The following is a 13,169-nucleotide window of genomic DNA, read 5'->3' as shown; positions in this document are numbered from 1 at the left end:
TGCAAGAGTGCTCACTTCCCGGTTCTAATCCCCCACGAGGACACGCGCCTAAACAAAGTCACGTGAGGCCCGTTCACGTGACTCAACGGCTGCCTGACCCTCAGTTCCAGAACCAGCTCCGCCAGACCAGGACAGAGGTGATCCTGTTGCCTCAGAGGACGCCATGACCTCCCTGTGAGTGTTTTATTACTGAATGTTCTTGGCAATGCTGTCAAGAAAAGGACGAGCGATTCTCGAGTGTTGTTGCCCTGGTTCGTTTGTATCGACCGACTGAGCTACTCGCTAACATTAGCGCTAACGTTCCCTTTTACAGGAACGAGGAAACTCCACATGTCTGTCTGCGTGTTTTAATTAATAAAATAAGTCCCTTTGGGTGTAGTATCCTCCTTATAGTCTCCTCTTTATGTCTGCTTATGTGTGAATATGATTTTATGTTCTAGACTGACCTTCGCCATTCCCTTGTCATTCTGCGCTTCGGTCTGGGGCGGATATCTGGAATATAACCAAGATGTTCTGTAAGATCCAGAGGTTTTTCTGTTTCTTTCTATAAACTATTGAACAGTATTTTGGTGTCTCCTTGTCTAAACTCAATTCAGGGATATTTGTGCAGTAGTAGGCAAATATTGAAACATGCCTGTTATCTTTTAATACGGCATTTGTCACGGAAAAGGCAAGATAAATTGTTGTTAAAATGATAACACATTTTTCAAGTCTTCTGAATGTGGTGAGCTACAATCATCAACGTGGTTGAACTAAATAGTGAAATTGAATTTTTAATCCACTTTTACCAGGATTCCCAAAGACTGGACAAATGTTGGTAGGGTTGATGCTAAAGAGGAACTTCAGCTGACCTTTGCCCTGAAACAGCAAAATGTTGACCTACTCGAGAGGATGCTCCGAGTGGTGTCTGACCCTGACTCAGCAAACTATGGTGGGGCTCAGTCACAGTCAGGTTGATCTGGACTAACTGATCGTTCTGACAAAGGTTTCTTTCCAGGAAAATATCTCACCCTGGAGGATGTTGGAAACCTTGTGCGCCCTTCTGATCTGACTCAGAAGGTGGTGCGTGACTGGCTACAGAGGAACGGGGTTACAAACTGTCGGACTGTTCGCACTCAGGACTTTTTAGAATGCTCCATGACTGCAGAGTAAGCACGATTTAAAGCAACCTTTCTCTGAACCAATTGACTTTCTCTGCTTGCTTTTGACATTTATCAGACAAAAGTTCCCTGTCTTCTTAAGTTCCCTTTTTCTGATCGATGTAAGGTTCTTGATTTTATCCCAACGGCTGATTCCTCTTTCAGTGGTAGCCCAAAGAATTCCATTGAATTTGTTATTTTCTTTGTTCTGTTTGTGTTTAGGCTTGCAGAACAAGTTCTTCCAGGTAGCAGGTTCCATCGTTATACCCGTGATGATCAGTCTGTAGTGAGGTCATCCGCTCCATATTCTGTTCCTGATGATGTTTACCAGCACTTGGACTTTGGTAAAAACTTTCAAGTCAAGTATTTTCTGATAGAAGTGGAGGTGTATTGTGGATTGGATTGACTTTTTGTCCCCTCGCAGTTGGCGGACTTCATCGCTTCCCCCTCAAACAGCAGCAGGACGTCAGATCTTATTTCAAAAGGGAGCAGAATAACGTCAAGGCAAAAATCCACCTGGGGGTGACTCCCTCAGTCTTGAGGGCCCGTTATAACCTGACATCAGCTGATGTGGGACAGGCTCAGAATAACAGCCAGGCTGTAGCCCAGGTGGGTCATCTCAAAATATCCCCGTAACATCAAGTGTTTCATTTGCTGAGAGGGTTTAATGCCACAATTATTGCCACCATTCTCCAGTTCTTGGAGCAGTACTACAGTCCTGCAGACCTGGTCGAGTTCATGAGCCTGTTCGGCAGCGGTTTCAAGCATCACACTCAGGTGGATCGTGTCGTGGGCACTCAGGGAGCTGGAAAGGCTGGAATAGAGGCCAGTTTGGATGTGCAGTACATCATGAGCACTGGCGCCAACATCCCCACGTGGGTCTTCACCAACCCAGGTATTCGAGGGGGGGACTCGAGGGACAGTTGGATGAGGCGGCAGGTTGGGAACTATGATTCCAGTCAGAGAATCAAGGGTGCTTCTGAAGGAAGGGGCAGATGGATCCGATTGGGTTTTATATTTTATGTGCTTAAATCCACCTGTATGCAGCTGCGCCTAAAGGTGACGTACCCTGGACACAAGCCTGTGGGTTATTGATCTCAGGGGTTGCCCCCCCCCCCCCCCTCCTTCCGAGGCAGCATTGCTGGGCTTCTGCCACTAGGGCTCTCATACACCAAGTAGAAACTGGCTCTAATCCAGCGTCCATGTGGGGAACTGAAATAAAGAAAAACTGACCTCAAGTGGTAACACGGGACATTGTCAAACCACAAGCATGTTGCAACTCACTGAGCATCACTTCCTCGTTAACCTGCAGGTCGTCACGAGTCTCAGGAACCTTTCCTCCAGTGGATGGTGTTGCTTAGCAACATGTCTGACCTGCCCTGGGTTCACACCATCAGCTATGGAGACGATGAAGACAGCCTCTCTACCGCTTACATGGAGCGCATCAACGCCGAGTTCATGAAGGCCGGCATGAGGGGAATCTCTTTGCTCTTCGCATCTGGTCAGTGACCAGTAAGCACACAGGACTCTAACATTTAGTCTGGTGACGCTCAACAAAAACGACTTTCACTATCCTGTCTCCACCTCCAGGTGACAGCGGTGCAGGCTGCAGGCGTTCAGTCAAGAACTCCTTCAGGCCGAGTTTTCCAGCCTCGAGGTAGAACGGTTGCACCTTCCTACAGGGCGCCTGTTCTGCGGCTCCCTCTCTGGAGGGTTAGCAATGGTTAACATCCTGCATCTTTTTCTAGTCCATATGTGACCACTGTTGGAGGGACCTCATTTAAGAACCCTTTTACGGTCTCCTATGAGGTAACAGATTCCATAAGCGGAGGAGGCTTCAGCAATGTTTTCAAGATGCCCGACTACCAGGTAGTATTATGGGACATCAGCTCTTTTTAGGACTTTGTTATCAGACCATAACGTTGATGAAATGTTTTTGTTCTCCTACAGGCTTCTGCAGTGGACGCCTATTTAAAAACCATGGCAAAAGTCCTCCCCCCTCAGTCCTATTACAACACCACTGGCAGAGCCTACCCAGACATGGCCGCACTGTCTGACAATTACTGGGTGGTCAGCAACAAAGTACCTGTCCCCTGGGTTTCGGGAACCTCGGTAAAATAGCAGCAGAATGACGAGCTACGACCATCCAAGCTTAAAATGAGGTTCCACGGAATCTAAGCTCATTTTTATCCCTTCCAGGCATCGACCCCAGTGGTCGGAGGCATGCTGTCTCTCATCAATGACCAGCGGCTCCTGAAGGGGCTGCCCGTCCTCGGCTTCCTCAACCCACGCCTCTACAGACTGAAGGGGCAAGCTCTGTTTGATGTAAGGCAGACATTGAAAATCTGTCCATTAAGTTATGTTCCTATTTGATTGGTCATGCTTTGGAATCCTCCACAGGTGACTGAAGGCTGCCACCTGGGCTGTCTGGATGAGCAGGTTCAAGGTAAAGGTTTCTGTGCTGCACCATCCTGGGACCCTGTCACAGGCTGGGGGACGCCAAACTACCCCGAGCTGCTGACTGCACTGCTGACCTAATGGACATCAGGTTGATCACGGTGGTTTAAACCATCAGATGACTTTAAATTGCCCGACTGCTGCTCCTGCTCCTGCACTGCTGATTTGATCTTATAATACAATACAAATACACAGGTGAAAGCATCATGTCACATCTAAATGTGCGCACATGGCCTCTTTTAAGATGGTACAGGCGTGCCACTGTTAAATCTTCAGGGAAAAGTTGTGATATTTACGATGTTTTTATATTTGCTTATGATTTGTTTTTTAAATGTTTGTTTTTAACAGATTCAGCTGCAACGTCTGCCTGCTCAGCTTCATGCTGCACTTTATCCTTTCATGCAAATGGGAGAAATTGCAGCGTATTAAAGGTTGCAGGTTTTTTCCCCTGGTGTCTCCCTTCTTTCTAATATTGACCTCATTTTCTATTATTCTTACACTGAGCATAATAGTGGAGTTAATTACACAAGAGTGTGAGAACAATGTAATTTGAGCCATTGTACTATTTAGAGCATTTGCAATGCAAACATTGACACACCCCGTGGTGAAACTCAGACCAGCTGCGTTCATAGATTCAACTTTGAAAGCGTAAATAAATACAAGTAGAAGCTGACTTTTTCATTACCCAAAAAGTAGATAAATACTTTATTAAAACAACTATCCAACTGCCATAGCAACCTAATACTGGTGACACTGTTACCTACAGATGTGATCCGAGCGTAGACATGAATAAAGCTCCCTATTGGAGAGGTGAAACACCGGTTAACATCAAAAATGAATGAGCTAACATTTCAATTTGTTACATTCGTAATAAATTAAGCATTCTAAATGACCAAACACCATATTTCAGCAAATCAACATGTGACTCATGAGTTTCCTGAATATTCATGGTGACATGAAAGGATCAACGAGATCACAAACGATTCTTATTGTCAGAGAAATGAAGATTTGTGATGATGGTGCGGGGGGAGAACATTTTAATTAGTGATCGCTATTGAAATTCACATTTCTATTGTCTACATGATTCTGATTTCGGCTTGTACAAAATGAAAATATGCAGACACTCACTCTGAAAACCAAAAAAACCCCACTGGGACGCTCACATTAAGGGAAAACGGACCTCTTCCGTGAAGAGCTACAGGAAAAACCTGACTACACACATTAGAGCTTATGTCAATAGTGTACAATATGCACACTTGATGGGGGGTAAAAAATTGAAAATATCTCACTGCTTGATGCAAATTTACCCTTACTGCAAAAGTCTGAGCCGTCTATGTTAAGGTATAAATACGTTCTTAGATGCAGATTCATGAATTAAAACATCTTCACAAGAAGAGACTTTAAATTCGTCCAAGTTGCGCCACAGCAGGGTGGAATGCCTGAGCGGCTCGGGGGTTCTCCTCAAAAGTCCATTGACCAAACCTCCAAATTAACTGTATCAAAAAAAGCTGGAGAAAATATCATTTCTCTGCGGACACCTTCGATGTAGAAATGATAAAGAATGGTCTGGCAATTTGCTGAGGAGCAGGGACGGGGATCAAGTCCTCCAGTGTGCGCTCAAGCTGCTGCGGTCCGGGCCCGGGCTCACTCATTGGTTGTTTTTTGCTTTGGCGTGTGTGAGGATGTGAGACTTCAGGTTAGTTGACTGTGCAAATTTTTTGCTGCAGCCATCAAAGGGGCACACATACGGGCGGTCTCCAGTGTGGATGCGAACATGTGTGCGCAAGTTAAAGTCCAGAGAAAATCGCTTGCCACAGCCTTCAAATGTGCACTGCAGACAGAGGAGAAAGGTTTTATGCTCTGCGGGTGTGGGAAACATTCAAACATGTCGACATGTTTGCATTGGCCGAGTTCATTGTGACAGTCAACAGGTCTCAGACTGCAGGAAGCAGGCGTGTTACTCACCTGGAAAGGTTTCTCTCCTGTGTGTACAAGCTGATGTCTCTTCAGCTTTGAACTCTCGACAAAGGCTTTGCCACACTCTGCACAGACGTGCACCCGTGGCCCGTGAGTATGCAAGTGCTTCCTCATCGCAGAGTTATCCCTGAACATTTTGGTACAGCCCTAACACAAAAACAATCAACATCAACGTTATGATGTATGCAAGCCTGTGGGTCATGTAGAAACGAATTACTACATATTGGTTTCAAATAAACCAGTTAAAAGACAGATCAGTCTTGGTTCAATACAAAGTACAAATAACATACTCACTTTGTGTGGACAGGCTATAGTCCTGGGTGCATCGTCTTCTTTTACTTTTTTTGGCTTCATTCTGAATTAAATGGCAACACCAAAAATAACCTTATACGACACCATCATCAATTAAATAATACTTTTTATGGAAAGAGGAAGGCATGCATTTTTAGCTGGGTTTTAGTAACAAAACCGCACCACAGTATTTATAAAATGCACAGAAACCACTTTTTCCCCATTTACCTTGCAAACTCTGCTAGTTGTTTGGGGTCTGAAAGGTCAATGCCTGGGATGCCTCCGGGGGGGAGCTTTTTACCCGTCATGTATTCTGAATAATCAGGAGGAGAATTTTCTCCTGCGATCTGCTCCTCATGATCAATATCCTTCTTGTCATCTACAGGGGAGAGATACAAACATGCTGATTAGTCAGTTGGTGCAGAGTGGGTTGATCAAAGCCTTCTTATCTCCAACTACTGTATTCTCTCCTCAGTCACCACAATGTACATTGTTATTTATTGATTAAAGAGAAGCAGGAGATTGATTTTGTGTTGAGTCTCCATTTAAAGTCTAAGCTGCGGGGTGCTTTACAGAAGTAAAAATTAGTTTTAAAATCAAAAGTTGGGACTGACAGACAAGTGAGGGATCAGTGTTAGTTCGATATTTGCTGCAACAAACATGGGATTTCTAATAATAACCTTACGTGAAATGTCAATTTTGTACGATAACGACAATACGCAATCGTATGCAACCCAACAGTTAATGCAGTTATCACTGGCAACTAACAGCTCAACAGTAAAAATAAATAAATAAATAATCTACTCAAATTCAAGGAATTCTCATAGAAAATGCTTTAGACTAAAGGTTCTGTTTGGTTTTAAACCAGCACTCTGTCGCGTCTGGCTCCAAAGCCGGAAGTTTCCGTGCGAGCGGTTCGTGAAGGCATCACTGAACTGCGCCACAGCGGCCTAGCGGAGCCAGCTGCGGCTCTCCCACTCTCGCCGCCATCTTCGTCGGCCAAATAAACGCCATTTTTTCGGGCCGCCATACTTTCCAGACCGGGGAAATATGGCGGCGCCCAGCGACACATAAAACATGGCTTCCAATAAAAACAAAAACATTTCAAGTGAAGTTTAAGTAGCTCAGAGTTGGGAAATAAGTCCCGCTTTGGCGGAGGACAAGGCCTCAACCAGGCCGAGCCACACACGCCAGGACAAAGCATGTAGCCAGTATGCAAGAATTCAATCAGGAACTTACCAGAAGACCACATAGTAACCGAAAACTCTCCTTCCAGAGTCTTTATCTGCACCTGCTTCTGTTCCCATTTTCTGCCAACTTCACCCCCGGTCAGGTAGCTCTTTTTGCTAGCTCTCTTTCCGCTTCCAGACCGCTTCATCCGCCCCGTTGTTGAGCTTTTCCCATCGACTGTAACGAGAGTCTGTTCGATAAAGTCCTCCTCCACGGCGGGTACTGGTATAAGAATTTGATCCTCGAAGCCGTCATCGGCGTGCAGTTCCGAGTCATCGTCGCCGACCACTTCTTCTCTCGTTTGCACCAAAATCACCTCTTGTGGATGAATCGAGTGTGGAACGTCTGTGTCAAGAGGCTGCAGGGCGACCATAGGCTGGTGCTCACCGTCTTCTCCCACAATTGTTGTCTCGATCGTCTCTACTTCGATTTCGTGCAGTTCTACAATTTCCGCAGGCATTTCTGACCCGTCCGTTTCTATGTACAGGGTGTCCCCCGAAGCCATGATACCTGATGTTTATCCTTCCACTTCCACCGTGCTATTATTTTCCTTCGGTCCTTCCTGTCTGCACTCCGGCTTCCTTCTACCTCAACCGCCACAACTCCGCTCGCGGCTGAACTCTCGTCGCCGCAACGATCCCGTTTGAAATCTCGCGTGATTTGTGCTGTCTTCAAAGCGGTTAAACAGGAATACTTTAAGTTTAGTAAATGTGGAGCGCTTTGATGAAAAGTCAAGGATCGAATTGTTTCTTGTGTAAAAATATGCTTCACGTGGATTCTAATTCTAATTAAAACCTTTGCACTGGCTCACGAATGATTGCATTTTATTAACTATCATGATATAAAAGATATTAGTCGGAAAATAAACTCAAGGATGACGACTAGTCACACAAAAGGATGTTGAAACCACAATGCCTTCTTAGAAATCATTAAGCGTAATTGCAATTTTATGCATTTAATCATCTTATTGTCCAATTGCAAAAAAAAGTTTTTTTTAAAATGCGGAATTAATCAACAATTTTAATCTATATAGATCAAAAAATTTGAACTTATACCTACCTACCTAGACATTGAACTTATACCTAGCAACTTTAACATAAACATGATTAGGTTCGCCCTCTTTAAACACAGCATTTATTTGCATACATGTATGTATATAATGGTTGTATATATGTATATGTTAGGGCTTATGTAGCGGTCGCGCAGGCGGTTGTGGGGGAGGAGCTTGCGGTTCTGCCTTTCAGCTCCAGCTTTCAACCTGTGCAGGTGGGTGTGCCTCTGCAATGTGACTGTGACAAATGCATAACGCCACACTGGCGCATTCACGAGGAGATTTATCATGGGGAAAGCAAGTGGAAGGCACGACTTTGAATGGGTCTATAATGACCAGCCACACACTTCAAGAAGAAAAGAAATTCTGGGTAAGGAGATTAAGTTTGCGTCTTTTTCAAAAGTTATCAACGAATTTTGCGGCAGTTGTAAAACTGAAGCTGGACGTTTTGTTTTGTCCTGACCACAGCCGGTTAAACCTGTTTATTAGGTGTTGCTTGTGGTTGTGGCATCAACCTCAATTGTAAGCAAGGGGAAATATAGAACAGCCACGTTCCTCGAAAGCTACCACATTTTAAGGGTTTAATATATTTATTTCAATGTTTAAATCACTGGGTTTTTTTAGGCGTTATAATTTTGTAAAATGCAAATCAGTTTGTCAGCGAGAGTAAGAAATAATAATAATTTAAAAAAGACTATTTGGCACCAAATGAAAGCCTGTTTAGCGTTTCTCACGTTTACTCCTCTCTCAGCTGACTTTGAAATCTAAACAGTATCTGGATGACATTAACCTGTGCTTTTTCTTGTAAACTAATCTGCCTCGATCTTCCTTCTTCAATGAGCGGTGAGACAACAGCATGTTGATGGCAGGTGCAGCTGACAAAGTCCCTGGGCTCCCAACTAACACATTCTCATCTCCTGACACACACGAACTGCATGGAATAAGAGGAAAAAGGCAAAGGGGGAGAGGGGCCCCCTCAGATGGGCCGGAGACCGTGGAACCGCTTGATTTCTAACAAATGAGCAGTTGGCACAGTTCGTGCGAGAGGTCGTTTGACACCCTTAAGTCTTCAAATATTTAACAGTTTAGTATTAATCATCCTCAGCCCTGCCCTGAAAGGGGAGACAGTAGGGTGTGAGCTTTGGATGGCGTTCAGCTTCTTTTTAACAAAGACTATACTGACACTGTGGTCTTTGTCATCTGGTGCCTCCGGCGAGGTGAAGCTGTTGGTGTTTCCTGTTTCAAATGCAGTTCATCATCCACCTAACCTTTTGCCCATAGCTCTGCTGTACCTCTGCTAACATTTAGAACAGATGACCAACGGCGAGATACAGTTTTAGAAGCATAGCGAGGACTCCAGACTAGAGTGATGTGAAACTTGAAGTGAGTTTGAGAGCTGTGCTGAAACAGCTTTTACGGTTCTGCATTTATGTGATCAAGAAATGGAAACTTGGAGATTTAAACAGCGATCACTCCACTTTCTGATTTCTATGGGACCTTCAGAGGGGAAATATCCTCTCGCAGTTGTTGCCTTTTGCGTGATACCGTCCACAGGTGACCACCGGGGTATTCGCTCACCTGTGGACTTTGATTCCACTCAGGGAGTGTCTGAACACTTTATTCATAAGCAGTGAATTAGTGTAGTTCTTTGTGGCTCTGGCAACACGCAGGCGTGTTTAAACTGTAATCTGCTCACCTTTCTGTGAGCCGATCATAGCAACTTTACAAACTATCCTCGAGAAGCTGAAACTTTTTACAGCGCTGTGGTCACTTAAAGCAGTTTAGAGTGATTATTTTATGAGGTCTGGTTACTGACTTCACCTTTACCCTGTGCGTGAGAAACAAGTATTTAAAGCATAAATCACATGATGAAATATTGGTGATCACGTAAAAACACAATGTATTATAGATAATAATAATATATGTGCTATGTGATATACTTTCCTTGCAAATTATTGCTATATAGTTTGCCCTAGGGTAACTTTGGTTGATGATAGGGAATTGCTCTGTGTTAAACATTAACTAAGTCAGAAAAGGGTTTGGCAGGAAATACGAGCTCCGGATGGAGTGGGTACGCCGACCACAGTGTCCAAGCATTGTTAACCTTAAAGTTAGCAAGGTGAGTCCAATTTCTGTTTTGCATAGAGCGATCACAGAAGTGAGCTGAAAACAAAGAACCGGGCAACATTTGCATAAGCTATCGCCAGCGGCGCTCCTGCACCATACGTGCGCTGGGATCTGAAGGGGGTGTGATGGCTTTGTGTGTAACGCTGTTTTGAATGTGCGAGTTTTGGGTCCCTCGGCAAAACAACTCCTCTCGCCAATTAAGACTTTGTTCCTGTCAGCAAACTCTTCCCAAGAGACAGACTTGAATTATACTGCGTCAGACTGGGTGTGATGTTGCTGGTTGCCAGTTCAGATTAAACTCTGGAAAACGACAGCCGCGTAACAGACACGACACTTTCCAACTAATTACCTCGTTGTTTTGGCTTCTTTCAATCTGCTCCACATAAAACCTTGTTGTTTTTTTGGTCTGTTTCTCTCCTCAGCCAAATATCCACAAATCAAGTCTCTGATGGGTCCAGACCCCCAGTTGAAATGGGTGGTATCCGGAATGGTCCTGACCCAGCTACTGGCCTGCTATCTGGTTCAAGACCTCTCTTGGAAGTGGATCTTCTTCTGGGCCTATGCCTTTGGAGGCTGCATCAATCACTCGCTGACTCTGGCCATCCATGACATCTCTCACAATGTCGCCTTTGGCAACAAGCTGGCCAAGTGGAACCGCTGGTTTGCCATGTGGGCCAACTTGCCCATTGGGCTGCCTTATTCTGCCGCTTTTAAGAAGTACCACATCGACCACCATCGATATCTGGGCGGCGACCAGCTGGACGTTGACATCCCGACAGATATTGAGGGTTGGTTCTTTTGTACCCCAGCCAGGAAATTAGTCTGGATCATCCTCCAGCCTTTCTTTTATGCCCTCCGCCCACTGTTGGTCAACCCAAAGCCTGTGAGTCTGCTCGAGATCCAGAACGCCGTTGTTCAGCTCACAGTGGATTTAATTATCTACCATCTATGGGGACTGAAGCCAATTGTTTACCTAATTGCAGGATCCATTCTTGGTATGGGATTACATCCAATCTCAGGACATTTCATAGCTGAACATTACATGTTTCTGAAAGGACACGAAACATATTCTTATTATGGAGCACTGAACTTACTCACTTTCAACGTCGGATATCACATGGAGCACCATGATTTCCCCAGCATACCTGGCAGCAAACTACCTCAGGTGAGACTTACTGGACTCTGTGCAAAACTGGAGTCACCAGTAGCTAAGGTGGTGATCTTTTATCTTTATCTGTTTCAAATATACAATCCTCTATTCTTTCAAATGCAAATATCTGGCTGATAAAAGGCAGGATTTTGTGAATGATTAACACTTGAACCAAAGCACCAGAAGGGCATTAAGAGTGTAATTACTCCATTCTGATGCAGCGGACAGCTGCTTTTATTAAAAAACAGACTAAATCTATGGAAATTACATGTGGATATGTTATTCATAGAAACTGCAATACAGATTTTTATTAATCTTGATCTATGGTGATCAGTTTATGCTGTGAGCTGTTGGTACTGAATGTGTCATTTAAAATCCACAGGCTACAGGAAGGAGTTAGAAAAACATCATGTATTATATCATTGGATTTAGGGACAGTTGTGCAAGTGCTCCAACAGTGCAGCATTGTTCAAAAATGGTGTTTGACTGGACTGTCTGCACTCCAGTCCCGCCTCCCACTAAATATATGCACCAAATTGTGATGACAGATTTAGAAAAAATTTTAGATAAAATCTGGTATGCTGAGAAACTGGGATAGTTTATTAGTTAATAAATTAACTATTTCACTCAAAATGAACTATACTGGAATAAAAATCATCGTAATTCTTTCTGCCAATCTGCCATTTAGACATGTTTAGGTTTAAAAGTTCTCATTTCCTCACTTTTTTTGTTGTCAGGTCAAACAAATCGCAGCAGAATACTACGACTCCTTGCCTCAGCACACATCCTGGTCCAGGGTCTTATGGGACTTTGTGTTTGACGACAGCATCGGCCCTTATGCCCGAATCAAACGGACGTACAAGCTGAGCAAGCAGGAATAGGGACTGTGACTGTGATGTAGTTTTGTATTTCAGCTGTAAAAAACATCAATGAAAATTATATATTCCATCGTTTAATTGCTCTTTTCCTGTCTAGAGTGTTGTTGTCACTGTTGGAAAAATGTTTTTTCCTGTTCAGCCTAAACCATTCTGATGATGCACAAACTGGCCAATGCCCGTATCCCTTCTTGTGTAATTTCCTTCACCCTGATGAAAATTGTCCCACCGATTTGCAGAAAGAGAAAAACAGCGTCGGTATGGGATGAGTAACGGTCCTGTAGGTTCTCCTGAGGTTTGGGCTTGAGAGCTTAGGGCTCCCAGACATTCAGAGAAGTGATGAAGACGAACAAGTCGTATAAAACTTACATCCAGTGAGTTCATTATCAGTGGTGCTGTGCTGCCGGGCTGTAAGCGGATCCTTCTACAGGTAGAACATCAGTTCTACTGGAGAGCAACATCCAGGTTCTTCAGGTGATGCCAGCGGAGGTCTTCTGATCCACTCGGTTTCTGTTGTGTCAGAGAGGTTAGGGAGAAGGAGCTGCAGTTGAAGATTTGGAATTAAAACACACACAAGTGGAGTTTTCTGATTTGTTCCAACTGTTCTGAACCCGCAAAAGTCTGATCCGCATCATTTATGCCCTAATTATTCTAGTGAAGTCGGTTCTACCTCTGACCAACTTTCACATGTAACCTGTTTTTGTATCGTGTACTCTCAATATAATTGCTGAAGAATGTTTGAGCAGGAGCTTTTTTTTCTATTTGTTGTGATAAAATATAGAAGACAGGTTCTCCACGTCTCTTGTGTAACCCGAGGTGACTTCTCTCCTGCCGGAACATTAGTGCCTGCAGGTTTCTCTCACGTCCCAGAG

General features: G+C 44.1%; 3 protein-coding genes across 3 annotated transcripts; 2 read left to right on the top strand and 1 right to left on the bottom strand.

The window, feature by feature from the left end:
• Positions 1-15: 15 nt before the first annotated feature.
• On the top strand, positions 16-4,043 carry tpp1 (tripeptidyl peptidase I). The gene is made up of 13 exons (XM_057059180.1): positions 16-174; positions 441-515; positions 792-931; positions 998-1,148; positions 1,362-1,483; positions 1,564-1,748; positions 1,836-2,034; positions 2,452-2,640; positions 2,730-2,796; positions 2,888-3,008; positions 3,090-3,251; positions 3,339-3,464; positions 3,540-4,043. Exons 1-13 carry the CDS (start codon positions 164-166, stop codon positions 3,675-3,677), a joined length of 1,686 nt encoding a protein of 561 aa, XP_056915160.1. The 5' UTR covers positions 16-163; the 3' UTR covers positions 3,678-4,043.
• A 227-nt stretch (positions 4,044-4,270) lies between these two features.
• On the bottom strand, positions 4,271-7,710 carry yy1a (YY1 transcription factor a). Its single transcript, XM_057059184.1, has 5 exons — positions 7,104-7,710; positions 6,093-6,243; positions 5,868-5,928; positions 5,562-5,720; positions 4,271-5,427 (listed from the first exon to the last, which is right to left on the bottom strand). Exons 1-5 carry the CDS (start codon positions 7,597-7,599, stop codon positions 5,245-5,247), a joined length of 1,050 nt encoding a protein of 349 aa, XP_056915164.1. The 5' UTR covers positions 7,600-7,710; the 3' UTR covers positions 4,271-5,244.
• Positions 7,711-8,355: 645 nt separating this feature from the next.
• degs2 (delta(4)-desaturase, sphingolipid 2) lies at positions 8,356-13,036 on the top strand. The gene is made up of 3 exons (XM_057059185.1): positions 8,356-8,515; positions 10,695-11,437; positions 12,160-13,036. The coding sequence occupies exons 1-3, from the start codon at positions 8,434-8,436 to the stop codon at positions 12,301-12,303; spliced, it is 969 nt and encodes a 322-aa protein (XP_056915165.1). The 5' UTR covers positions 8,356-8,433; the 3' UTR covers positions 12,304-13,036.
• The last annotated feature ends 133 nt before the right edge of the window (positions 13,037-13,169 follow it).

The sequence above is a fragment of the Takifugu flavidus genome, chromosome 16 (genome assembly GCF_003711565.1).
Source record: "Takifugu flavidus isolate HTHZ2018 chromosome 16, ASM371156v2, whole genome shotgun sequence".
NCBI classification, from domain to species: Eukaryota; Metazoa; Chordata; class Actinopteri; order Tetraodontiformes; family Tetraodontidae; genus Takifugu; species Takifugu flavidus.
The sequence above is the reverse complement of the archived record's forward strand: the minus strand, read 5'-3'. Positions and strand labels throughout refer to the sequence as shown.

Bases quoted from the DNA above. Each gene is read 5' to 3' on its own strand.
- tpp1 (XM_057059180.1), top strand. The intron at 516-791 runs GTAAGATCCAGA...CACTTTTACCAG, and splicing joins GAATATAACCAAGATGTTCT to GATTCCCAAAGACTGGACAA. The intron at 1,749-1,835 runs GTGGGTCATCTC...ACCATTCTCCAG, and splicing joins ACAGCCAGGCTGTAGCCCAG to TTCTTGGAGCAGTACTACAG.
- yy1a (XM_057059184.1), bottom strand. From the start codon at position 7,599: ATGGCTTCGGGGGACACCCTGTACATAGAAACGGACGGGTCAGAAATG. The intron at 6,244-7,103 runs GTAAGTTCCTGA...TCTCCCCTGTAG, and splicing joins GGTTACTATGTGGTCTTCTG to ATGACAAGAAGGATATTGAT. The intron at 5,428-5,561 runs GTGAGTAACACG...CTCTGTCTGCAG, and splicing joins CAGGAGAGAAACCTTTCCAG to TGCACATTTGAAGGCTGTGG.
- degs2 (XM_057059185.1), top strand. From the start codon at position 8,434: ATGGGGAAAGCAAGTGGAAGGCACGACTTTGAATGGGTCTATAATGAC. The intron at 8,516-10,694 runs GTAAGGAGATTA...TTCTCTCCTCAG, and splicing joins AAGAAGAAAAGAAATTCTGG to CCAAATATCCACAAATCAAG. The intron at 11,438-12,159 runs GTGAGACTTACT...TTTTGTTGTCAG, and splicing joins CTGGCAGCAAACTACCTCAG to GTCAAACAAATCGCAGCAGA.